Raw genomic sequence first — 27,093 nt, 5'->3', positions numbered from 1 at the left:
GGGAACGGGGGTTTTTGGGGGGTTTTACGGGGTAAAAATAGGGTTTTCCCATTTTTGACCCTCGTTTTGAGGTCCCTAGAGGCTAAAAACACCATCCCCTCAAAATTCAAATATATATACATTTATATATATATATGTCCGTTCGCACGATAACTTGAGCAAAAACGATCCGATTTTGATTAAATTTGGTATAAACGAGTAAACCTACATTTATTCTAACGAGTTCGCGAACCAGCATGATCGGACTATGGGAACGGGGGTTTATGGGGGGTTTTACGGGGTAAAAATAGGGTTTTCCCATTTTTGACCCTAAAAACACAAAATTTCACAATTTCTTTCCGAACCATTTTGTAAAGCTTGAAAAAAAAATTTAGTAGCCTATATTGAAGCGTTATGCGCCTAATGGTTACGGAGAAAATTCCAAAAAATTGTACATTATAAATTCCCATGTTTTTCTTATGGAGAATAAGTCAACTGTTGTAGTTTGCTTGTTTAAGAACATATTTTGATCAAATTTTGAAAATACATTAATTTCTTACTAAAATATTTACATTTTACGACAAAAAACACTTTTTTACCCTCCCTGTTGCAGCAAACCTAAGTACTCGTTAAACTACTGTAATTCTATTTAAATCTATATACTTATTTAATACGCAAGCAGGATTTTTGTGACAATTACTCCCCCGAAACTACTGAACCGATTGAGATGTTTTTGGTGTCATTGGAAAAAGCGTAACAAGAACTTGTGCAGGAAACTTTCTTTTTAGGGAAATAATTAGAGAGTGAGGCCCTGGGGCCCTTAAATTTTCTTATTTCTCCATAAGATTAACATGGGAAACAAACATTGTTTTGAAACTCCAGCTGTTGTCAAAAATTAAATATTAATAATTGGTCTCCATGGAAGCATGTGAAAAATCAGAATGTTTAAATTTGCTTTGACATTTAAATGTTAACAACCTGAACTGTCAAATGCCTATTTCACAATTTCAGACAGCTGATTCAAAAAAATAAAACAACTATGTGGTAGGTTTATTTAATCTTAAACTTTATGATGATTATCTATAAGTATAAAAGAGGATTATATATATATATGTTTGGCAGTGATAAACTCAGACACCGCTGAACCGATTGCCACGAAACTTGGTACATACGTGTAGAATTTCATGGAATAGGTTTATACACCATCGATTTCGTGATCCCGTCCAATCGGCTCCGCCCCAGTGGCTCTGGAGTTTCCCATGTTAACCTTATGAGAAATGGAATTAATGAATCTTAACAGCTGTTTCAATTAAACAAGTTGGTTCTGTTCTATGATGTTCAATAGCATTAAAGTTACAAGGATTACCAACAGGGTGCAGCACTATTATTTCTTTTACATTTATGACAACAGCTAATTTGCAACCAAAAGGTGAGTGAGCGTAGCGAACGAACTTCAACCTGGAGGCGAGTTAGCGTAGCGAACGAGCTAACCTGAAGGCAAGTGAGCGCAGCGAACGAGCTCCAACCTAAAGGTGAGTGAGCGTAGCGAATGAGCTCCAACCTAAAGGTGAGTGAGCGTAGCGAATGAGCTCCAACCTAAAGGTGAGTGAGCATAGCGAACGAACTTCAACCAGGACGTGATTGAGCCATGCGAACGAGATCATCTTGAAAATTAAGAAGTTAAACGGGGCAAAGCCCGTGGGTTACAGCTAGTTTATTATAAATCTATTTCAATGATTATGAAACAGATTTTTCCCGTTGCGAAACAAAAATTAAAAGTGAGAAGAAGAACATATGTTAATTGTAAACAGTCAATGTGTAAATTATCTATGTTGTATTAAAAATGTGTATAGTTTTGGATGTTGGTTAATAATATAAGTTATTAATTATTGAATTTTAATTTTAAGGATTTGGCATATGAGTATGCCTATGGTAAATAACACCATTTCAGAGTTCTGCCAGTTTTTGCCTAACTCTGTCCTGTAGAGTTTAAAGTAGCCTACATGTTATTATCTACAAATTGGCTAAATAATTTTTTAGGTACATGGTACATTATAAAGCTGACAGCCTTTTTACGTTGACTTAAATTGTAAGCTTACCTTTTCCCGTCCATGGGCAGTTTGATTGTTAAAATTAACCCTTTAAACTTGAATAGGACTGTTATGTAAATTGTGAGTATTCCCATTAGTTAATAATCTTTTAGTCGACTCTTTTAAAATCATGGGAAATTGTGACTGTTATTAGTTTTTAAACAAGTTATTTGTTTGTAAATAACTACTGTACTTCTTTGCAATTGCTCGATTTCGAGCAACATGTACACTAGTAGGGAATAAATGTGTTATTTTGAAGGAGGCATTTTAGTGTAAATCCAATCAGGCAAATGGAAATTCGCCTAGTCTGCAGGTTTGCTGCGGCGGGGGTATTTTAATATTTTTTTCTGACCAAGTTGATGGGTCATAACAGTTGCTATAGCTCACAATGTCATTCCATTAGTTTGACTTGCAAAAATAGTTTTTGTATTCAACAGAAATAAGTAATTTAAATCAGCACAATCTGTCGGTGGCTCACATCAACTACGACAATTTTGAGGCCAGGATGGAATGTGTATTGTGTATGGTAGGCCTAAGAGGGAGTCACCTTCCCGAGGAGGAATTTATTGGCAGGCTACAGGCATTTATAAGATAGTTGGATCTATCAATAAAACAACTTGTGGGGGTGCACAATAATTCTAAAAATTTGGATAAACATTTTCTAAAAAAAGTTCTTTGTGGCTTTGGTTCGAACCTGCAAGATAAAGGGATGAATTTGATAGCAACTTTCACAACTAGGCTATAGTTTAATTAAAATGTGCATGATTTGTTATTTCATTACCAGACCAAATGGAGCCAGGAAATACGAGATTGAATATGAATAATGGTAGCAGTTCGTGGCAAGGAATTAATGGTAACCTTATATTAACTGATAACCTTTGACCCAGCTGATACACTTAACTCTTCTTGGAGATAATCTGTTAGTTCTCATATAAATATTTTCTGACATAACAGATTATGTTAAATTCAATCATGAATAGTGAACAATTTGAGCACTTGTTCAATACCACAGACAATATTAGGCCTATTTTAAAATGTCAACTGTCCTAAGGATTCTTTAAATTTTGACTGTTTCAACCATGATATCCTTTTAAAAAAGCTAAATATTTATAACTTTTCAAACGAATCTGTTTCATGGTTGACTTCACAATTAACGAATCGTTTTCAAAGAACAGTAATTTTTAAAAATAATGAAAAATCAATATCAGAATGGGAAAAGATTACAGTTGGTGATCCTTAAGGCTCGATTCTTGGACCTCAACTCTTTATTTTGTATATAAATTACTTGCCTGAAAATGTCTCTAACAACCTTATTTTATTATCGGCGATAAAACTGCAGTTGTCAAATGTAAAAATGATTCAGAATTATCGCTCAAAGTTAAACAAGTCATATCGTAACTGGATCAGTTGTTCAACATTAACAGTCTAAAAATGAATCGAGATAAACCCCAATTGGTAAAGTTTTGTACTGCTCAAGCAAGAGAGTTTGGAGACCAAAAATTTAGCTGATGACGATAATGCAAAATATCTCGGTTTGTATGTTGATTAAAATTTAAATTGGAACAAAAGCTTTGAAAATTTAATTAGTAGACTGTTTAATTCGGCAGGTTATCAAATCATATGTTCAAGAAACACAATTGACTTTTTCAGGGTTGGTACTGATTTTGGAAAATGAAATTCCCTGACTTTCCCAGGTTTTCCAGACTGATATTATACTTTTTCCAGGTATACCGTAAGACGATATCGAATAGTCAGAATCAAGAATTATTAGAAAAAATGTAGGCCTAAATAGTTTACTCATAAAACCAATAAGAAAAGAATAAAACATCTGGAATCTGGAAAAGTAAGAGTACCAACTAACTTAACCTCACACTTTATGTTCTACTTGGCCTTGACTTGACACTGGCAGATAGACGATACGGTGCTTCTGATACTGATATATATCGATACTTTGCTTGCGATATCATCGGTTTACATCGGAAGAAACATGTGATATTGGAAAAATAATTACTATGCTTGTACCGGAGACAAAAAGTAGTACCAAATTAAACTATTAAATGTTTCAACTAACAGGATGAATACTTTTTTATAAACTCCTACAAGTGCAGTTTTTTTTTTAGTTTATTATAGGTTGAATCAGTATTGGTATAAATTCAATGAGGAATTGTATTCAGTATCGTATTGAAAATGAAACGATGAATGTAGGCCTATCCTTCCGCGCATCAATTATCAATTATCAATCATTAAGATGGGGACGCCACTTAGGTGCGTATTTTAACCCAAATATGAGTGAAGGATGAGTGTAGAATGATGGTGTGAGATGATCTGTGTAGCTTTGTTACTAACTAAGATCAGCTGTTTCATTAGCCAGGATCATTTATTTAAAAAGCCCCATCACGGTACTAACTAGCTCGGTGCGTTCAAAGCCAGTAATCACTAATCAGAGGGTGATAATAGAATGTCTGTCGATGTTCGATGTTTTTTTATATCTATGGTAGGTTCACGATGTTTTTGTTACATCGATGTTTTCGTCAAACATTGATGTTTTTGACCAAGTATTGAGACATAGATGCAAAATGTAGCATATCTGTAAAAAATGTAGTCTTTCAAGAGAAATTCCAGATTTTTTGCAAAAATCCCTGACTTTTCCAGACCAACAAAATTCCCTGACTTTTCCAGGTTTTCCCTGACTGTACCAACCCTGTTTTTGTTTGATGTTATATTATGTATACTACGGTACTTCTATTTAATTCTTCAATATGGAATCGAATTCTGGGTCTTTGCATAAACATTGATTTATTTGTTGAAATTCAGAACAAATTTTAAGAATAATTTTACCAGATTTCATTTTCCTACTACTGGATATTGAAGATTTTAATAATAAAATTTAAACAGTTACCTTGTTAAATATCCTTTGGTGATGTTAGATGACGACCGGTTTCGTGAAGACAGTCACATCATCGGGTCAATCCTCTTAGTACAATTCGTTATAATGAATACATAAAGTGTTTACCGAACACAAAACAAAAACCCATTATATTTACAAAGTATTTACAGACAGAAACCATCGCGATGTGTGATTACTGATTATGCCGGCCGACTCGACGTAAGCGTGCCCCCCTCAAATCACTCATTCTCTCTCACTCTCTCATGTACCCCTCAACTCAAAAATACCATCACACTCACACGTATCTGTAAATTTTCAATTTAATATTAATTCTCCATAAAATCCTCTCCTATCATAACTACTGATTTTTAACATTAGCTTTATGGAAAGTTCCCTTTAGAAAGGAATTACGACCTTAAAGGGCAATTTATGAAATAATGGATCGTAATGCGCAAGGTTTCTCGTCATGACGAACATTTTAAGTATATGGTTTATGTGGGTGTGACTTGCAGTTTTCTCAAAAGTTCAGGGTTACTTTGGGATTTATATATGGATATATAAATAAATCTATATGGGGTCCGGTCCTAATTAATTCAGATAATTGACGTTCTACTGTAATTTTAAATTTAACTCTTTTAAGTTTTATAATGTTATATTTTGTAACAAGAACGTATTATTTTTTATATTTTACAACCTAACTAATTTTAACACCTAAAATCAATTATTTTTGTATTACAGGCAATGACGAAGATAAGATAAGGGGATATTTCTTCCTTACTTGCAATAGATCAATGTTTATCAAAACCTAATAAGAGGTCATGATAAGAAATACACAATGAAGAAAGATAAGAATTAGAACCACAACCATAGTCTGGTAAAAAGTAGCTAGTAATGCTGAATCACAAGCCCATGACCTTGTAAGGCCACTTGTACAGAGCTGCCATTCAAACAATGCAAATAGTAGCATCTGTTTCTTCTACCATGATTTGATTTGCTTAACATAATCTGCACAATAATGCTTGAACGATTTCCTAAAAATTGTTTTTACTTCACAGCAGAATTCTTTCACTTTCTTTTCATTAAATTACTTTTAAGTACTGGCTCCAGGAGTGAGTAAACTAGACGACTTTGGTCCATAGTAAATAACTTTTGGGGACCGCAAATTTTGGGGGCAGGGGCCTTGCCAAGGGGGATAAGGGGGCAGCCAACCCCCTCCCCCCCTATCTTTGAAAAGTGTAAAAGTTGGGAATTTTTGCTTTTTTAGGGAAATGTCTTTCTAAATTAGTATCTGCTAAGCGTTTATTAAAAATCAATTTAAAGAGGCTATAAACTTGTATTATTTATTTATTAGTACAATGTAGTGACAGTCATAACTCAATAATATGTGAGACACCTTCATTTCTTGTTATTTGAGTATTTTAGCTATAAAAAGAGTCTTTAAAGGTCAAATGTGCTTCTAAAATGTTAGAAAAGAATCTGATAAAATATAGTAGGGAAATTTGAGTAATATATTTGGGAAATTAAAGTAATATAGTTGGGAAATCTGTCTAAGATAGTTGCAAAATTCAAAGTGTCTCCCCCCTCAATATTTTTTTGCCTGTTTGAGGGTCATAGTTTATTGGAGTAGGAAAATTTGGATTTTTAACATTAAATAAACTAATACATTATCACAAGAAAAGTTACACAGCATAATACTGATTTTAACTAAGTAAGTGAAACAACAACAAGACAAAGGTTAGTTTGTGGAGTGTTCAACATTGCCACCCTCTCTCGTACCACAGTTCATCAGTGGAATAACATACGGTATTCAGTTTATTTTTATAGCTGTTCAGTGTTTTTTTTTCTTTTAAATACAGTTAGATTAAAATCTGTATTAGTGGGATTTTTAATAAAATACCAATCACTGGGGTAATCAAAAACTTTAAAACTAAAAAAATTAAACTTTGGTGGCTATGTATCCAAAGATGAGGCAGATATTTATAATTTAACTTTTACATTTTAAAACATTTGATGGCATAAATTTATTATTAAAAGTTATTTACAAAAATATATTGTGCAGTAAAAGTTGAGTATAATGTCACTATATTTTTTTTTTTTTTTCTTTTAATAAGGAGAATTTCAGCTTACAGCTACCAGCTACCTTTACCTTTTATTGCCTTTACATTTATTACCTTTACCTTTACCGCACTAAAGGCGTTTGATTGTGTTGATTTTAAAATTCTTATAAACAAATTACAAAATTATGGGTTTCGAGGGCCATCTCTACAATTCTTTTCATCTTACCTAAACAATTGTAAAAAATAGAAAGTATTAACGGTAATACGTCACAAGAAAAGAATGTAAAATGGGGCGTTCCCCAAGGCTCAGTCCTTGGTCCACTTTTATTCTTAATTTATTTTAATGACCTTCCATTGGCAGTAAAGAGTCAAACTATTCTTTTTGCTGACGATACAACATTTTTTCATGTAAACCCCAACCTAACCGAACTAAAAATCTTGTCCATGAAACAAAGTTAATAGCATCAAATTTATTTAATGCTAACTGGATTTTTGCTTAATGAAGAAAAAACCCAAAACATGATTTTTACACTAAAACAGATCCCCATAAGAGTGATCTAAATAATAGCACAGCTGTAAAATTTTTGGGCCTTCATATTGATAATCAACTCACATGGAATGCTCATATAGATTGTTTATCTTCAAGATTGTCTTGTGTGGTGCATATTTTAGATAGTCTTATAAATCAGGTTCCTAAGAAATATGTAAGGATGGCCTATTTTGCGTACTTCCAGTCAATCATGAGATACGGATTGGTACTTTGGGGTGGTAGTGGTAGAATAAAAGAAATTTTGATTCTCCAAAAATGGGCTTTAAGAGCTATGACAAGGACAAACCCTGATCATTGCAAACCTCTTTTTATAGATCTGCAAATTCAAACTGCAGTAAATTTGTTCATTTATGATCTGATTGTTTATATATTAAAAAACCTTGAATATCTTCAATTTAATAATCACAGTCACAACACTCATTTTAAAAATACTGAGCTGTTAGAATCCCATCGTCTTAGTAAAACTACTAATTGCCACATAATTTTATCAATTAAAGTGTATAATTCAGTAAAAAATAATAAAAATGTTCATTCAATTAACAAATTTAAGGCTATGTTCTATAGTTAGGTATTCAAAACCCTTTTTATAGTCTGGATGATTATTTTAAACTGGGAGAAATTGTCCTTTAGTGTGGTTTTCATTTCGGTTAAGAATGTGAATGGAGTTGAATGTTAGTTGTAATATTTGGCCTGTAAGAGTATTTTGTTCTTTATGTTAAGACTTGGTTTGAAAACTCCAAATAGACTTTGTCAAAAATATGTAAATGTATCCTTATTGCAAATAAAGATTGATTGATATGAAGTGCACTTGTTCCATCTATTATTCAGACATTTTAACTTGTTGGTCCCATTATTTAAAACTACTGACATCAACCTGGCCTAGATTGTAAATCAATAAGCAGAACAAGGTCAGAGAGGTAGGCCTATTCATACTTTATTCTATACCAGACGTTGACAGAAAGATATATTATGGAAGAGATCATTATAGTCAAAATTCTGGTTAAAACATCACACACATTAGTGCAATCGACAGTAAGAATTGAATCATGAAACTATAATAAAGTAGAAGGGATAAAAAAGTATACTAAATAAAATGTGCTTTGTACATCTTCTCTTGAACAAACAAAAATTTGTTTTTGAATTATATTAGCCCTAAGGAGTGTTTATTAACTACATATACCTAAACGCTAATTATAAAACAGGCAGCTATTTTAAAAGTTTATTGTAAGTTTCTTTGTGCCAATTTCCATGTTGTTTGACAAACTGCACACTATACTAATAATAAGAAATAAAAAAAAGAGTGTTTGTTTAAGGAGAAGATAAGAGCGGAGGTATGATAAGCGTACAATTACAAACTGCAAAGAACACAACACTACATAACCACAGGCTGCATTGAATTTATAGTGACTACTGTATATATAATAATTGACTCTGGACTCCCATATATCATGACCAGTTGTAGCTGGGTAAGGAGAATTCAATTGAATGAGACTCGCATAGAGTGTACTGCTGTTGAGATTAACTCTTTAGGTTTGAAAGTTGTTGAAAGGGATGAGTTCTACAGTTTACAGAAGGACTTTTTTAAGCCACTTATTAGTAACACATTCTTCCAGCAGATCAATTTAACTGAATTTGATATTGTTCTAAAACTGGCTATCTATATAGAGGAAATGGAATGTTTACTTTACAGTACAGATTACTCATAGTCAAAGATACAATTCATGGGGCTATAAAGCAGTTTTTATTAGCGAATTTCCCAATATGGAAGTAGCTATTACCGTAGGTCACACGGTAAGACCTAGGCCCGGGACCGATCTACTATAGCTATTACCTTAGGTCGCACGGTAAGAGTTGGCCCAGGACTGATTTACTATTTCTTTTTTATGTCTCCAGAGGCCAAAAACACTATTCGTTTAAATTTGAATATATGTGTGTATATGTGTCCGTGAATGCGATAAACTTAAGTAATTTTTGCCTGATTTTGCTTGAAGGTGTTAGGGCGGGATAAACTAAATGAGTTTGCGAACCAGCATGATCGGACCATGGGAACTGAGTTTTATGGGGTAAAAATTAGTTTTCCCATTTTTTACCCTCAAAAGATAGTTTTCTAGTTTTTCTCTCAACTATTTTGAAGAGCTTAAAACAAATATTTTGGTACATTGAAGTGTTTTTGTACAATTATTGTTTACGGAGAGAATTTAAAAAAAATTTCAACTTAAAATTCCCATGTTATTTATATAGAGAATAAGTAAACTGTTGTAGTTGGCTTGTTTATGGATATATTTTGATCAATCTGGGCAAATTAATTAATTTTATACTAAGCTACTTGTTGAAACCCGTCGAAGTAATAATTCACTCCATTTTTGGAACAATTTGAGTTGCTTTTTATCCAGCAGTGTGCTTTAAGTAACATCCGATCTTAAAAATCAATAATTCAAATGAAATCCGATATTTCACTGAAGGTTCTTAGATCAAAACATATAGGATAAGGTAATTATAATTGAGTAAATATATCAAAAATTAAATTCCATATCCGAGAAATAATTAAATTTACGTGTTTTGATTGAGTATTACAGTATCTTGACCTTAACTTATTCGAGTGATCAATATATCAAATTGAAGCCTTTATTTTGTAGGAGTATTTTAAGACCAAGACATTTAAGATAACTTAAATAAAAAAAGAGTTACGTATCATTGATTACAGATGTCCCAACAACTGGATTACAGATGTCCTAAAACAATTATAATTATTGTTGATTTGTGATTCAGCAGCGTGCTTCAGATACGTCCGACCTTAATTATTAATAGCACAAATGAAAGCTAGTATTTCACTGAAGGATCTTAGACCAAAACATATAGGGTAATGTAATTAGAACTGCTGAAATACATCTTTAATTAAAGCAAAAATTTGAAAAAATATCAAATTTATGTATTTTGGTCGAGTATTACATTGGATAAATGAATGATAATGGCTTGATGGAAAATCTGTGCTTGCATAGCTTTTTTTAAGATCAAAATTATGAAAATCGGTAGGATAGAAGAGCCATACGAACTCGGAAAAGAAAACCCAAATTTAATTCCCATAAGAAATGTACAGACAGGAAGTTTATATTGTGCATAACTCGAAATACATGTCGGATAAATGAATGCTGATGCTTGATGACAAATCTGTGCATCCATACCTTGGACCATATGGAAATTTGCTTAGTCTGCAGGTTTGCTGAGGCAAGGGTATTTATGTTGTTTGTTGGTTTATTGTTGACAAGGTTAGTATCAGTTTGATTAGTGGAACAGTTCTGTATATGTTTTGTTCTGAAGACCAGCATATTCTAGAGAGAATAATTAAATTTCCTAATTGGAACCAATACGGTACCTCTTGTCTGAAACATTGTGATATAAACAAAACAATGTTGTAGACATTACAGTCGGTTTGATACTGTTAAGTTGATGGATTGTCTATACAACAAGCTTATCTCCATAATGACAGTTATTCTTATTTTGAAATAGTTGAACCAATAGAGTATGCATTTAAATGAATCATTTTGTACTGTTTTAAACCTAGGAAATGAATTGTATAGAAAGAAAAAAAAACATTTAACCAAGTATTTTGAACGTAAATAAAATTAAATTCCTGTCAGGTTGTACTCTTAGAATTATTTACGAGCATTTAAAATTTACTGTTATCCATACTATTAAAAAATCCCATACTTAGGTGCACTGTAATCTGAACTGGTTAAGAAAGAAACTTATTTTCAGGTTACAATAACTTAAACATGTACTGAGACTGTTTATGTTTGGCAACAAATCATATGCAGCAAGGCTTTATCCAGGGTGTCTACTACATTCTGGATAAAAAATTCATGGACAATTCCCGTACATTTAAGGACACTTTGCCGTAACCTTTGTCGGTGTCATTAGGCCTACCGAATAATTTTCCTGATTTGTCAAACTGTATTAATCTTGTTATTCACTGTAGTTGTACCAGAGAGAAAAGTAAATAATAATAGATAAGAGTTAAAAATAACAAAATTGAAATTTATTGAAAGTAAACAAACATAGGCCTACCTATACTTTAGGTAAAGCTTTTATAGTGTAACAGAGAAACGCAATCATTGTCTCCTGCGATAGGGACAAATATCTCCATCAGTCACGTAAACTTCATAACATAGCTTATCTGATCCAGGCCGATTAATTTGGCATGATTCGCCCTGGCACAACGTTAGGTTCTCGACTACTTTTGAAAAAAATCTTTAATGCATATTGTTACTCAATTCTTCAAGGTTTGGTAAGCGGCTATTAATAAGCAATAAGCACAGAGTAAGATTATTGTATTTTCATTTGCAAAGTTAATATCGACACATAGCAATCATTAGTTGTTTATCTTAGGCTCAATTACATTTTCTTAATATATTTTACAGCTCTTTCAAGAATCAAAATACCCAGGCCTAGACCTAATTATTTAGGAGGGCCTATATAAACTGAGTAACAAACAATGAGGTTATAATAGCAGCAAAGTCACTATCATCATTCTAGTTCATAAGATTTTGATTGCTTAAAGCATACAACTCAATAAATAAATATATGGGAAACAAAAAACATTGAAACCTGAATAGCCAACAATATAAGACAAAGATACAGAAAATGCAATGACATAATTTGAAACCAAGCAGGCCTACATAGTGATAAAACATTAATGCAAACAACAATGCTTTAGTCCAGGAGCTGAGGGGGGTTGAGCATGCATGAAAGTAGTACGCAATGTTATTGCTGATTATTGTAATATGAACTGTGGTGATCAAAATTACGTATGTCGCCTATTTCAAAAGTGGTCGATAAGGTGGGGGGGAGGGGGCAAACATGGCGGTTTGCGCTATGCGTTAAAACGCTGATAGTTCGAAAACGGTAAAAGATAGAACATCGGTTAAAACGTCGTTGTAATCCTAAAAATGTGGACAACAATAATGGTCATTGGGTCCGAGGTCGTATCTCTATAAATAAACAAGTTATTGTATAAAATATGTAAAAATGGACTTTTCGTGTAGATTTTTTACCGAAAGTAGAATTAATTTGTGTGTGTCGCAAAGAAGTAATATCAAATATCTTTGCTGATAGTTGTAATATGAACTGTGGTGATACAAAATACGCATGTCGCCTACTTTTCAGGTGGTCGAGAACTTGGGGGGAGGGGTGCAAAGATGGCGGAACGCGCTATACATCGAAATGACTGTAGCTCGACAGGGTGTCTAGTTTATTTCCATTATAAAATTCAAGACTAATTCCAGACTTTTCAAGACTAATTCCAGATTTTCAAGACTATTTTTTTCCACAATTAGCGGGTGTTGATACCAAAATGTATCGATTCTCGATTCTTGATACCGATACCAATTTTTATCTTATATATATTTATATATATATAATATATAATATATTTACTTTGTCTTTGTCATAAAGTAGTATTATGATAATGTTGTGTTTTCAAGTAAAGAAATAATGCAGCAAATAAAAAATTCTAATAGCAAAATTTGTTTTTTTTACCATGAAATGTTCCGCGTACCGTACGTTTAGACATCATCATTGACTGCAGCGGTTACAGAAACGTGATCGTTGTCGTCCGCGATCACGGCAAAATCATGAACATTTCCCGCGGCCGTGTATACATCATCGTCGTCTCCCGCGGTCACGGAAACTTCATCGTCATCTCCCGCGGTCACGGAAACGTAATCGTCGTCGTCCGCGATCGCGACAAAATCATGAATATTTCCCGCGGCCGAGCAGATATCATCTTCGACTCCCGCGGTCACGGAAACGTCATCGTCGTCTCCCGCGGTCACGGAAACATCATCGTCATCTCCCGCGGTCACGGAAACGTCATCGTAATCTCCCGCGGTCACGGAAACGTCATTGTAATCTCCCGCGGTCACGGAAACGTCATCGTCGTCGTTCGCGATCACAGCAAAATCATGAATATTTCCCGCGGCCGAGCAGATATCATCTTCGACTCCCGCGGTCACGGAAACGTCATCGTCATCTCCCGCGGTCACGGAAACGTCATCGTCATCTCCCGCGGTCACGGAAACGTCATCGTAATCTCCCGCGGTCACGGAAACGTCATTGTAATCTCCCGCGGTCACGGAAACGTCATCGTCGTCGTTCGCGATCACAGCAAAATCATGAGCATTTCCCGCGGCCGTGTAGACCCGCGGTCATGGAAACGTCATCGTCGTCTCCCGCGGTCACGGAAACGTCATCGTCGTCGTCCGCGATCGCGACAAAATCATGAACATTTTCCGCGGCCGAGCAGATATCATCGTCGTCACCCGCGGTCACGGAAACGTCATTGTAATCTCCCGCGGTCACGGAAACGTCATCGTCGTCGTTCGCGATCACAGCAAAATCATGAGCATTTCCCGCGGCCGTGTAGACCCGCGGTCACGGAAACGTCATCGTCGTCTCCCGCGGTCACGGAAACGTCATCGTCGTCGTCCGCGATCGCGACAAAATCATGAACATTTTCCGCGGCCGAGCAGATATCATCGTCGTCACCCGCGGTCACGGAAACGTCATCGTCATCTCCCGCGGTCACGGAAACGTCATCGTCATCTCCCGCGGTCACGGAAACGTCATCGTCGTCTCCCGCGGTCACGGTAACGTTATCGTTGTCCCCAGCGGTCACGGAAAGGTCATCGTCGTCGTCCACTATCGCGGCAAAATCATGAACATTTTCCGCGGCCGTGTAGACATCATCGTCGTCTCCCGTGGTCATGGAAACGTCATCGTCATCTCCCGCGGTCACGGAAACGTCATCGTCGTCGTTCGGGATCGCGGCAAAATCATGAACATTTCCCGTGGCTGTTTAGACATCACCGTCATCTCCCACGGTCACGGAAACGTTATCATCGACGTCCGCGATCACGGCAAAATCATGAAAATTTCCCGCGGCCGTGTAGACATCATCGTCGTCTCCCGCGGTCACGGAAACTTCATCGTCATCTCCCGCGGTCACGGAAACGTCATCGTCGTCGTCCACTATCGCGGCAAAATCGTGAACATTTCCCGAGGCAGTGGACAATCATCATTGGCTTTCGCGGTTACGTAAATGGAAGACGACGATCGCGGCAAAATCATAAAAATTCCCGACTTCGAAATCAAATTTAAGACTAAATCCCGACTTTTCAAGACCATTTTGAAATTCAATACTAATTCCCGACTTTCCCGATTTTCCCGACTACTAGACACCCTGGCTCGAGAACGGTACGAGATAGGACATCGGTTAAAACGTATTTTTAATCCAAAAAATATTACCAATAGAAAAGGTCATTGGGTAAAAAGTCGTATCTTAACTAATAAAAAAGTTATAACAATAATAAGTTTAACAAAATCTACATCGAACAGCTATTTTTTTCGAAAATCGTATGGATTGTTGATAAATAATAGGGTAATTACTTAATTACTCGGCTAAATATTAACTAGATGCATTTTCTTATAAGAAAAAAATACATTATTACGAATACATTTGGTTTAAAATGTAAAACACGGCCTCCAAACTACATATAATACTTGGGGTTTCGCCGCAATCAAATGCATAATACAGACTACCACTACAAATCCAATTTTAATTATTATAATGTTGTAGGTTATTACAATATGATTATGTAACAGATTCTTATTTAATACAGTTATATGAAATAAAAAACATTACTACAAAAGTAAATACCTTATAATAAAAAATACGGCAAATCTCTTCATTCTATCCATAACAATTACACTGGTTGTTCATATTATTTGTTGAATTAAAATAGGTACCTTTTTAATTTCTCTTAGCACCTGTAATACAAATAAAAAATTGTAAATATTTTCTTTGATACAAATGTATATACATCTATATATAATTAATGCATGAGAGCGGTCAAGAAATTTAAAAAGTTTATGGTGTTTATATTTACAATGGAATTAAACTACTATATATTATATTTCATATTTAATTATTATCTTATTTGTTTGATTATTTATTTATCATTATTTCATTTATATACTCAGTGTATAATGAAATACAAAATACAAGCAATCATTATTTTAAAAACGGCAGCAATTATAACGCAACCTAACGGACGAACCCCAAGGCGTTTGGAGGCCGTGTTTTACATTTTAAACCATATGTATTCGTAATAATATATTTTTTTCTTATAAGAAAATGCATCTAGTTAATATTTAGCCGAGTAATTAAGTAATTACACTATTATTTATCAACAATCCATACGATTTTCGAAAAAAATAGCTATACGATGTAGATTTTGTTAAACTTATTATTGTTATAACTTTTTTATTAGGTAAGATACGACTTTTTACCCATTGACCTTTTCTATTGGTAATATTTTTTGAATTAAAAATACGTTTTAACCGATGTCCTATCTCGTACCGTTCTCGAGCTACAGTCATTTCGATGTATAGCGCGTTCCGCCATCTTTGCCCCCCTCCCCCCAAGTTCTCGACCACCTGAAAAGTAGGCGACATGCGTATTTTGTATCATCACAGTCCATATTACAACTATCAGCAAAGATATTTGATATTACTTCTTTGCGACACTCACAAATTAATTCTACTTTCGGTAAAAAAAAACTACACAAAAAGTCCATTTTTACATATTTTATACAATAACTTGTTTATTTATAGAGATACGACCTCGGACTCAATGATCATTATTGTTGTCCACATTTTTAGGATTACAACGACGTTTTAACCGATGTTCTATCTTTTACCGTTTTCGAACTATCAGCGTTTTAACGCATAGCGCAAACCGCCATATTTGCCCCCTCCCCCCCACCTTATCGACCACTTTTGAAATAGGCGACATACGTAATTTTGATCACCACAGTCCATATTACAATAATCAGCAATAACATTGCGTACTACTTTCATGCATGCTCAACCCCCCTCAGCTCCTGGACTACTTGTGGTTTTGTCAATTGAAAGATAAAATGTTTTGAAAATGAAAGATAGATTATTTACATGTTTAATATGAAACCATAAACAGTTGTATGGCACTAGGCAATCGCCTCGGCTTGCCGAAAGTACGAGTAAGAAGTGAAATTTAACAGCCATTATAAAGCTATTATTTTTACGATAAAATATGTTTGGGATCTAATAATAATTACCCTAGTAATAAAAAAAGAAGTTGTAAAGGAATTAAAGTGATACAACTTTTATGAGCTAGCTGCTGAGTCAACAGTTCTTGGAAGTACTTGACTTGACACTTGATTGTCGTGATAAAATATTTATGGGTTTGAGATTGTTAATGGGATTTTTATTGCATAATTACTCTAGTAATAAATAATGAAAATGTAAACAAACATCTGATAAACCTTTTATGTGCTCCCAACCAACTAGCGATCAATAAAATTATGGCCCATTAAAAATTTAAGGACATAGTCTAGCATTTAAGGACAATTCCCACATTTCATGGCCAGTAAAAATTTAAGAACAATTCCCGGTTTTCCCGGATTTCCCGGTTGGTAGACACCCTGTATTATCTCAAGGCCACCATAGACACAGGGGATTCAATATGAATAAAGATTTTATAGCAGAGTACTGTAATTCAAATATTAATTGTATCTATACATATAATTCCGTAACCCAATCGGTCGCTACAAAATATCTCGAGCTAGGAAAGGAAAAAGGTAGCATGGCTGTTAAGGATTCATTTGAAAGCTTAAGGTCCAAGGACGGTGGGAAAAAATATCAGAAGTGTCAAAAATTACCCTTGCTCTGCCCCAAGATCCAGTCATTTTCGAATGGAAGTACTGATACAGTGTTTCTATAAGCTGTTTTAAAAATACCAGCTGATGTAAACATTGCACATTTGTTTGTTTATTGATTTTAGTGTTTTGTTTTTATTTTAGAAGTGTAATGCAGTGTTTATATGTATCGATGGAGAGTATTTAGGAATGGTGCACAGCATAGAGGAAGGGTAGCAATTTAATTAATGCTATGGGCCCCCTAGTTTATGATTGAGTGTCATTGTGTAAACCTAGACATTATACTTAACTTAAGAACATGAATTGTGTGGGTGTGTATTTATTTGTACGAGAGGTCGTCCAGTGGTCGAAACTCGACCAAAAATATGTAATGTACTCACTTAACTATTTTCACCCCACACTGTAAATAAAACATGTGATTGGAGTTTCCTCCATTTGTTTTGATTTTCTGTTTATATTTCGTTGTTATTTCGTAACCAGCATAGCAACGCATAAGATCCATGTTATTTTTTTACAACTTTTAAACTTATTTTTTGTGCTTATCTTTGAGCCTATTTAAATTTATAAAGGGATTCTGCACACCTACAGGAAAATAGCTTTCCAACGGTATGCGTAGATTTTCCCTACGATGCACACGAGCTGAGAAAAAAGGTTTTAAAGAAACATGCTTGCCTATTAATATATAGATAGATTGTCTATGTTTAAAATTAATTGTACAAGTTTTAAAGTAAAAACCGTTGTTCACAAGAGTCGCTGGTGATGAAAGATGAAAAAATAATCATCTCTTTTACTGTACTCACCATATGCCAAGTGGTTGTTGAGGCCGTGGTGTGTCATGTTCTCTTTGAGGTACTCATAACATGAGAAGTACATAGCGTGAGCCGGACCTGCCCCAAGCACCACAGCCCCCATCCCTCTCACAGGCCTCAGCAGACCTTCTTGGCTCACCATCCGCTGTAACACCTCCCCTATGCGGTACGATGTTGTTGTTGATAGACTCTGCATCCTTGTCTGGAAACAAACAGCCAACTTAATGTTGATTCAAAGACCATATTTAAGATGCCCTTGTCTGTAAATTAGGGTCTCCAACGAGCTCATGACGCAGCGAAGCAGCCTAGTAACCCTAACACTGAAGCTGTATTCTTTACTTACCCCACAACCAACTATTCTAGCCAGTCACTACCTGTTAGTATTGTCATAGAAGCCATTAATGATGAGCCACCAAGTATGCACCGCTTTCTTTAATTAAATTTTCATGGTTTAAAGGTGCTCCTATTAAAATTCATTGTCAGTTAACGGATTTGACAGATGTCTCTGTATGCACATGAAAAATGTGTGAGTGGTGGAGGGAACTTGCAGGAAGTCCTACACATTTGCATGTCAAAAGATTAAAGTTGCAGTGCTATAGGATTTTTTTTTAATTGTAAAAAATTGTTGATATTATATTAACTGAATGTGACTGTATTTTTAGTCCGTAGAAACAACAAAAAATAGAGGGGATAAAACAGAGGAAAACACAATCCAATGAAGAATATAATAAGGTTGCAAGTACAGTTATCCCTTATAAGTCGATGCAACAACAGTAGAGATTTATACAATGGCCATTATTTTTTTTTATATCAATAAAGGGGAAACAAGGAAAAATATATAAACCACATGTTAACTATCAGTAACATTTCAAACATAGTTATCTACAAACAAGGCAATACCTATTTCATAGTTACTTTCCTCGACTTATCTTTGCTGTAATGACTCATGGGAAAATAACTGACAATACCTTTTAACAGATGTTTTTATGCAACCATAATTTAGATGGCACACCATCGTCTTATAGAGTGTATGTAATCAATAAATCGTTTCAGTGGCTCATAATTTAACCAAATTAACATTAATGCATTGTCAAACTTCAATGTACAAGTTACTAACATTACATACTGTTCACTGCAATTTATGTCTGGCAGGTCATCAACCATAATAAGTGGCTCTCTTTCCCCCTATCTCCCTCACAGTCACTGTTGTGGTGAGCGAGTCAAGGTTGTCCTCCTTGTTCATTGATCACACCTAGTTTACAACTCTATCTTCGCCAAATATTAAAATGTCTCACAGCCAAACTCAAAACACACATGAGAAAACTTTTGAAATGGTATTGTAAAACAATGAGAAGTTTAGCACCTTTCCTTAGTTGATGAGTAGTTTACTAAAAATCAAATATCTATTGAATCTATTAGTCAAGAAATGATTGACCAATTCATTTGACAAAATTATTTTAAACTACATGGGCAAACCTTGATCGTAATCAAACCTCACCAAGAACAATGGAAATATAGTTTTTTGAGATTTTTAAACAACCGGGATTCACAGCAACATAAATAGTCATTCCAGACTTTTTAGGTCCAAGAAAAATTTCAAAAGTGCTATACTTAAGTACTAAAAATGTTATTCTTCTTACTCTTACAGTCTTGTGTGATTAAACTGAAAAAATAATAATAAATAAAGAAATACCATCTTATATAAATAAAATTAGAGTTTTGTCTGTACATTGCTCAGAATCGTAAATTTTTAGGTTATTTTTACGTTTTATACATTAAAGAAGCCGAAACAAGTCTCATCTAAATTTCTGTCTGTCTGTCTGTCTGTCTGTCTATCTGTCTGTCTGTCTTTCTGCAACACTCAAGATGGCATTTTACGCAATCTTCTCCAGGAAAACGAGAGTACCTATCAAGACCCAAGTCATTTTAATGTATTCACTGGATTGGCGAGAGTGTCTTTAGCCATTAAAATATGGCCTCACTACTTTATAATTAAAATTACGGACGTTCAAAAATGCAGTTTTGTGCGATTTTTGTCAAGTTTTCGTCCAATTTTTATCACATAATCATCTATGAAATAACGAACAGCTGTTCGGATCAAGATTATTTTTTCTAGCTGTCACTGAAATGTTTACAAATGTTGTTTACAAACACCGCAACCATTTCCAATCACGTTTTGAAGGCAAATCCCACCCAAGTGAGATTAAAAACGTTTTTCTTACATAAAGGATTTAATTAATCGCAAGTGGAATAATATAGTGTAATCGTAAATTAAATAACTAGGCATCATCCAGGTCAGGAACCAGACATTCTTTGTGTATAAAATTGTTCTGGAGTTTTGATAACCAGAAAGAAGACATTGAATCAGTGTTGTATACGGCTGGGAAACTTAAATTTACTAATGATCGTCACCAATAGCTTAGAAACAAGGTTCCACTCATTGACGGCTCTTCAATGGCGGTTGTGTAAAGTGTGAAGTAAAACATCACAACTGCAGAGGGTGATTGTAACAGAGGTTTATGGATGATGCTAAGCTCGATTTTCCAATGTGTCACTTTCTGTTCCTACCATTGACTATATATAGTTAATAATAATATATTATTAAGTTACACTACTCACCGTGTGATGCAATCGCTGGACCATACAGCCAATAGGCCCATAGCCCATCTCTTGGGTACGTACTCTTACAGAATTATTTTTATAACAACCTTTTCGACAACGTTCCTTGATACCGGTACTTTTCCATAGAATACACGGCCTACCTAGGTACTTAAGAAATAAAATTACAAACGTCCAAAAACCCAACGTTGTGTGATTTTTGTCACATTTCCTTATAATGTTAATAGATATACCTGCAATCATTGTTTAGAGAATAAAAAATCTATTAAATAACAGAAAGTTATGTTGTATAAGGTTGTTTTTTTTTTTCAAACTGACACCGATAAGTTTACATTAAGAGTTGTGTACAAATAAAGCAATTAATGGGAAATAACTTTGATTGCCGATAACTTTTTACGAGAAAATCCAAAACCAAGAGATCAATAACCTTGATTAACGCATATAATTGGTCGGCTGTACTACAGTTCTTAACTGTTAGCGTTGGTTTTTGGTACGGTACTGGTTCTTTTCCTTTTAACCTTTAGTAGCAGCAAGAATCATTTTTACGTACCAACACATCACAGTAATTTACAAATTAGTTATCGTTGGTGTTGCACCTTATTTATTACAGGCGTAGGCCTATTCAATTTAATTGATGTCTTAACTGTATAATTTTTGCTTTTTCTGTCTGGATTCCAAAATGTTAGTTTATGCTAAGCGATAACGCATTTTAGTAAAACATTTATTCAGCAAACCATCATGAATTGTTCAAACGCTTTGAACGTTGTTTATGTATCAATAGTTCGTGGTCTATTTTGGTAATTTTTACTATAAATCACCAATCTAAATCGTCTATAGTAGGCCTACTGTACTTCATTTCATATAGCAAACCGATTCAGATAGCATTTCAACAGAATTTCGGGTCATCTCCGGTCCAAGCAATAGCAAATATAAATTGTTATGATAAAATTTTATGACATTAACAAAGATTTCAAATACTAATTTTATATGTACTTTTTTATGCTTAAAGCGTAGCAAATTCCCTAATTAAGTTCTGTATTTTTGTGTGTATGTCTGTTGGTAACGCATTAATGTCCTTTATTTCTCAGTATTTCACGGAAAGGACAAGAGCACCTTGAAAATGAAAATGTCAACCCGAATAAAGTGTTAAATTATGAGTTTGAGGTAGTACCTTAAATACCTTTAACCATTATGTTATAGTCCTTTAAATTCTGAACAAAATTGTACAAATCCCATTTCCGTATATTTACTCTCACCACTTACACATGATAAAGGTTGTTGACAAACTTATGGGAGAAAGTATGTGTCAAGAATGCTGATACCGTTTTTTTTAGTTTAATCATTGCATTTAACATATGGACCAAAAAGATCCGGGTGACATTTAATTGCGAAGCATTAGTTTTGGCTTGAAACTGTCAGATACTGTATTTGCGAAGGAATAGTTTTGTCAGCATATCTGAAAATATGCAAACCAATTGCTGTGCTTTAGTATAAAAGAAGGTTTTAACTGACTATGATAAGATCCCCGTGCGTAGAACGGGCACACAGCTAGTCCTAAATAAAGTGGTGGGTCTTAACAGTTGTTGTTGTACTCTCAAGCTGATTACACAAATGTTGCTTTTATATTAAACTAAATTGAAATGGTTTGGCTTCAAATACAGGAGGTGACGTCAGGCCAAAACCATGAACAATTGAGCAGTCATATAAGGTACGTCAGAACTAATCTCTCATCTTATCTATAAACACAATTTGGAAAATATAGACCAACAATTTCTATATTAAAACAATAACTATCCAAAATATATGTAGAATCAGTACACACATCCTTTAACTTTTATGAATTGATAAGAGTTTATTAATGGTTTTGATTAGTTTAAATTTGGAAGCGGCCAAATTTTCTAGAGCCTTAACCTTTCACCAATGGTAAAAAAAGGCCTATCTTTATAATGTTTTGAAATATTTAAACTTCCCGGGACTCTTTGCATTTAGTTGTCAGATAATTATTTAAAATAATATTAATTTTAATGAGTAGTTGGGTTTGCTGCTACAGGTACCTAATAAAGTTAGGTTTTTATTGAAAAATAGCTTAGTATTAAATAAACAGATTTGCCCAATTTGATCAAAATACAGTATATCCCTAAACCAGCAAACAATTTTGTTTATTTATTATTCTTTAAAAGAACTTATGAATTAAAAAAAGAAATTTATAATTTGTTTAGGTAACCATTAGGCGTACAACATTGCATCAATAAACTAAATTATTTTGGTTTTTTAAGCTTTACAAAATAGTTTAGAACGGAATTTCAAAATGTTGTGTTTAGGAGGTCAAAAATGGAAAAAATATATTTCCAGCCCAGCTGCTTAAAACCCAGTTCTCATATTCCGATCATACTGGTTCAGGACAAACTCGTTTTATAAAATGTAGGTTTACATGTTTGTACACCAAATTTCATAAACATCAGATTATTTTTACTCGAGTTATCGTGCTAACTGGCACATATTAATTTGAACAGATGGTCCTACTGGAATCTGAGGATGTCAAAACAAAAATGTTAATTGGTCCCGGGGCTAGGTCTCACGGCGTTAGCTTATTCTCTACATATGGGAAATTCACTTTAACACTTGTTTGCTTCCTATAGCTTATTATAACTTCCTTCCCTAAGTACTTTATTTTTCCTTTCCTACCTGTTATTTTTATAGCAAGAATACTTAATATAACACGTTTAAATTATTTTTTTTACAATGAGAAAATTGGAAATTTATTTAGTCTGCAGGCTTGCTGCAGCAGGGGTATTTATTGGTTTTTACTGTTTAGGAAGTAGGATAACTGTATGCCGGACTCAATAAAATGAGAGAGAAAGATAATACATAATTAAATGAAAAGACACCTCAGATAAGCCTATTTATCATAAGTGCCTTTATTGATGCCTTTTATAAGCCTTTTTATACAGCTAAGTGTTTAAAATAGAATGAATAGCCTATGTATTTCCTATACTAAAATATCTAAATTGTTAATCTGAAATAGGCCTACAAGATGTTTTAAATAGAAAGAATTTATTATTTAAAACAAATCAATGCACATCAGGAAAATGTGTTTTATCTATAGGTACTAGTTAACGTTGGTTTTCATCTATAAAAAATATATCTGCAAAGATTGTGTCTGTCCGAATATTATCAGATTTAAATACTAACATACTACTTACAGTAGACTCCCTCTAGTTCGGCCACCTCGGGACCGGACCACTGGCCGGACTACAAAACGGCCGGACTAACCGGATGAAGTGCATTTTACATAATCAAAATACAAATATTAGTACAGTATTTAAATAAAAAAAAGGGATTTCATTGAATCTCATTTGGGTAAATACTGCTCTATCATGGTATGTTTGTACATTACACATTAGATAGTTTCTTTTACGTAACCTAACCTTTACAGCCAAATACCACATTAAAGCATGGCTTGACAGCTAGTTGTTTATAAATTCTTTCATTATCTGAGATATTCAGCAGTATCAATCTATGTTTTACTAGATTAAGGCCTTTTGTTACGTACTGCTGGTACAAACCAGGAAAGCTGTACAAATTAGAGTACCAGTACCGGTACTGAAAGTTAGCGACATTCAATCCTCTGACGCTCTAGATGAAAAAAATAACATAATATGCCTTTTTAAATTTAAAAAAATATTTATGAAACAAAACTGATCTTTGTCACCGCTTTTAAGCATCCAATATTAAAAGAACAAAACTAGTTTAAACTAAATTTCAACAACAAAATTATTTACATATTTTATTGGTGGAACACTTATTATGAGCATAGAACACTCCTGATAATCATATTTAACAATCAAATAAATAACAGGGAATTAATACAAGTAATACAAGTTGTCCCGTGCTATAGGCCTACTAATTTTTTAGACAGGCTCCCAAAAAAGCTTAGATACTCTTTATTGTTAGTACCTGCTCAGTAAATTGTGTTTTGTGAACTAACTTATTGTTCTGGTTATAAATACTTACAGAATAAGTATTACCACCGTGTGTCTAGATACGTTTAGGCTTACAGTACTAAAGATGAACAATTTGGAGTAAAATAAACTAACCTTCACAGTGTCAACTGGATACATGACAACCATTTCCATAACCCCTGCTGCAGCCCCAGATATCATATTTGCACCAACATTTTCCTCATGATGTAATTTATAAAAATAATAACTAACCATTATCTGAATTTTAAATTACTAACTTCTTTACAGTTACAAAATCTTGAATTTATTAGGTAAACAAACAATTTGTATACCAGTTGGAACTCATTACTGTTTGCAAGCAATTATTCTCTCTAAATTGAATATAAACAAATCAATTAACAGGTGATAGTTTTCCTAGGTTTAAATCTTCCTCTGGAATAAGTAAAACCATTGAGTAGGTATACACAGATATATTTATATTTCTATTTCTGTGTATAGTCAATGGTAAAACTGTTTTTAAACAGGCCAGTGATTCCCACTAATTATAGATGGAATGACGTTTTAGTAACTCACTTAACATTTTCCTTGTATTAGTGAATCTTACTAATATTATAAATGTGAAAGTTTGTGTGTTTGTTTGTTTGAAGTTCAATCACGCATTAACTACTGGACGGAGTGGGCTGAAATTTTGCATTATGATAGCTCATATTCCCAATTAACATATAGGCATATTCTTATCTCAAAAGTCCTTTCGGGCTCCGCCCCAGTGGCTTTTTAGTTCCCCTTGTTAACCTTATGAGTATCCTATATATTAAAACGAAACAGGGTTTTTTTATTTCAAGATTCTGAATCAACCACTTGACGGATTTTTATGATTTTTGTGTTGAAAGAAAGATCATTTTGAGAACTAGGGAATGTCGAAGCCATAATTTTAGTTTAGGGTTTCAGTTTTTTAGAAATTAAGTTTTAATTTTCAAAAAGTCTAGCAGCCGACGGACGAGTTAAAGTCGTTTAATTTAGTGGTGGTTTAACTAACAGCTGGTTTCTAACTGTCATTGAAATGTTTATGTTACAAGTTGTTTGTATACAAAAATATTGATCGTCAGAGTTTGCCTACACACTATTTTACTTTAAAATGCAGTTGATTTTTTACCGTAAAAGATCTATGTTATCAGGAGATTGTGTAATTTTGAACTAAACATTTTAAACGTATAATCAAGTTTTGTCATAAATGCAATCCGTCTAAGTATAAGTGCTTAATCCTTTAAGATATAAGTGGTTTACGTGTTGATACATCTTTTTCTAGATGTTTGAATATAAGTATGACTGCATACAGTACACATTTTATTCGTAATGAAAATATCAACCGGTGTAGTAGGTCTCCAGAAAACTGACCAGTAAGCTGCAGGGTGTCAGTAGAAACCAAAATCGATTCATACCATATCATAACTATCCCAGTAGTACTGTATGATTCAGAAACTTGATAAAGGGGTACATTCCAAAAGTAGACCAAAAGGCTCGGTCTCGGATGGGCTGGGCAGGCTTTGCGTGGCGGAGAGAAGATACTTCAACTTTTAAAAGTGTATTCCAAGGAGTACTACAAGGTAGACGACCACTTGGAAGACCAAGTAAGTAATGAAAGATATCTTCAGACTGGTATCTTCCTGTCATCCAGAAATGGCAGGGGATTGAAGAGAACGGGAGGCCAGGATCATTTTAAAGGTTTCAGTGGCCAAGGTGGTAAAATAAGGTACGGTAAGTGATAGTAGGCCTATGCAGTGGAAGGTGGTATGTAGCTACTGTACTCAAAGCCAGTGTGTGTGAATCGGCCACCAAGTTGTAAACTAGCTGTTCTGAATCATATTCAGTTTTAATTGACTACTCGATTCCCGTACGTTGGACGGGCCAACAGCTCGTTCATATTTAAATGGAATTGAAGAATTTAGTCAGCTGTTTCAACTAAAAAGTTGGTCCTATGATATGCAAAAGCATTAAAAAGTTATAATTTTTACCAACAGGATACAGCACTATTAAATTTTTGCATTTATGAAAGAAGAAAATTTGAACTAAGCAACAACAAAAAACTGTGATTGCAATGGGAACTGTCAAAATATGATTCTTTACAGTTTTGTTTATGTTTTTAATTTCAAGAATAATATGTCATAGTTTGCGAGTTTTTAATAATTTATTTGTCTCTATTGTTTAGGTGAAGAAGTAGAACATTATGGCTATGGTGGATGTGTAATATTATAGTATATCGTAAATTTAATAAATCAAATTTTATCAAACTGTATCCTCCCCCATTACAAACGCCAAGTTTGAGTATAACTGCAATAAGCATTTTATACTTTTTAAGATGCCAACTCCGTACAAAGGACAGGTACTCTG

At 34.1% G+C, this 27,093-nt stretch overlaps 1 protein-coding gene across 2 annotated transcripts in view; it reads right to left on the bottom strand.

Moving 5' to 3' along the window:
* Positions 1-27,093, bottom strand: part of LOC128985540 (mitoferrin-1) — a 71,090-nt gene that overhangs the window by 26,055 nt on the left and 17,942 nt on the right. The window contains exons 1-2 of one of the 2 annotated variants that reach the window (XM_054405128.1): positions 24,841-25,019; positions 18,116-18,326 (exon numbers count right to left, since the gene is read on the bottom strand). In XM_054405128.1, the coding sequence (XP_054261103.1) occupies positions 18,116-18,326; positions 24,841-24,960 (331 nt within the window). In that variant the 5' untranslated portion in view covers positions 24,961-25,019. Of the gene's footprint in view, positions 1-18,115; positions 18,327-24,840; positions 25,020-27,093 lie in introns of those variants that run through there. The other variant, XM_054405129.1, reaches the window with a different exon arrangement.

The sequence above is a fragment of the Macrosteles quadrilineatus genome, unplaced genomic scaffold (genome assembly GCF_028750875.1).
Source record: "Macrosteles quadrilineatus isolate MER2022 unplaced genomic scaffold, UCM_ALF_1.0 Scaffold_2__2_contigs__length_208266976, whole genome shotgun sequence".
NCBI classification, from domain to species: domain Eukaryota; kingdom Metazoa; phylum Arthropoda; class Insecta; order Hemiptera; family Cicadellidae; genus Macrosteles; species Macrosteles quadrilineatus.
Note: the sequence above shows the minus strand (reverse complement) of the source record. Positions and strands in the feature narration are given on the sequence as shown.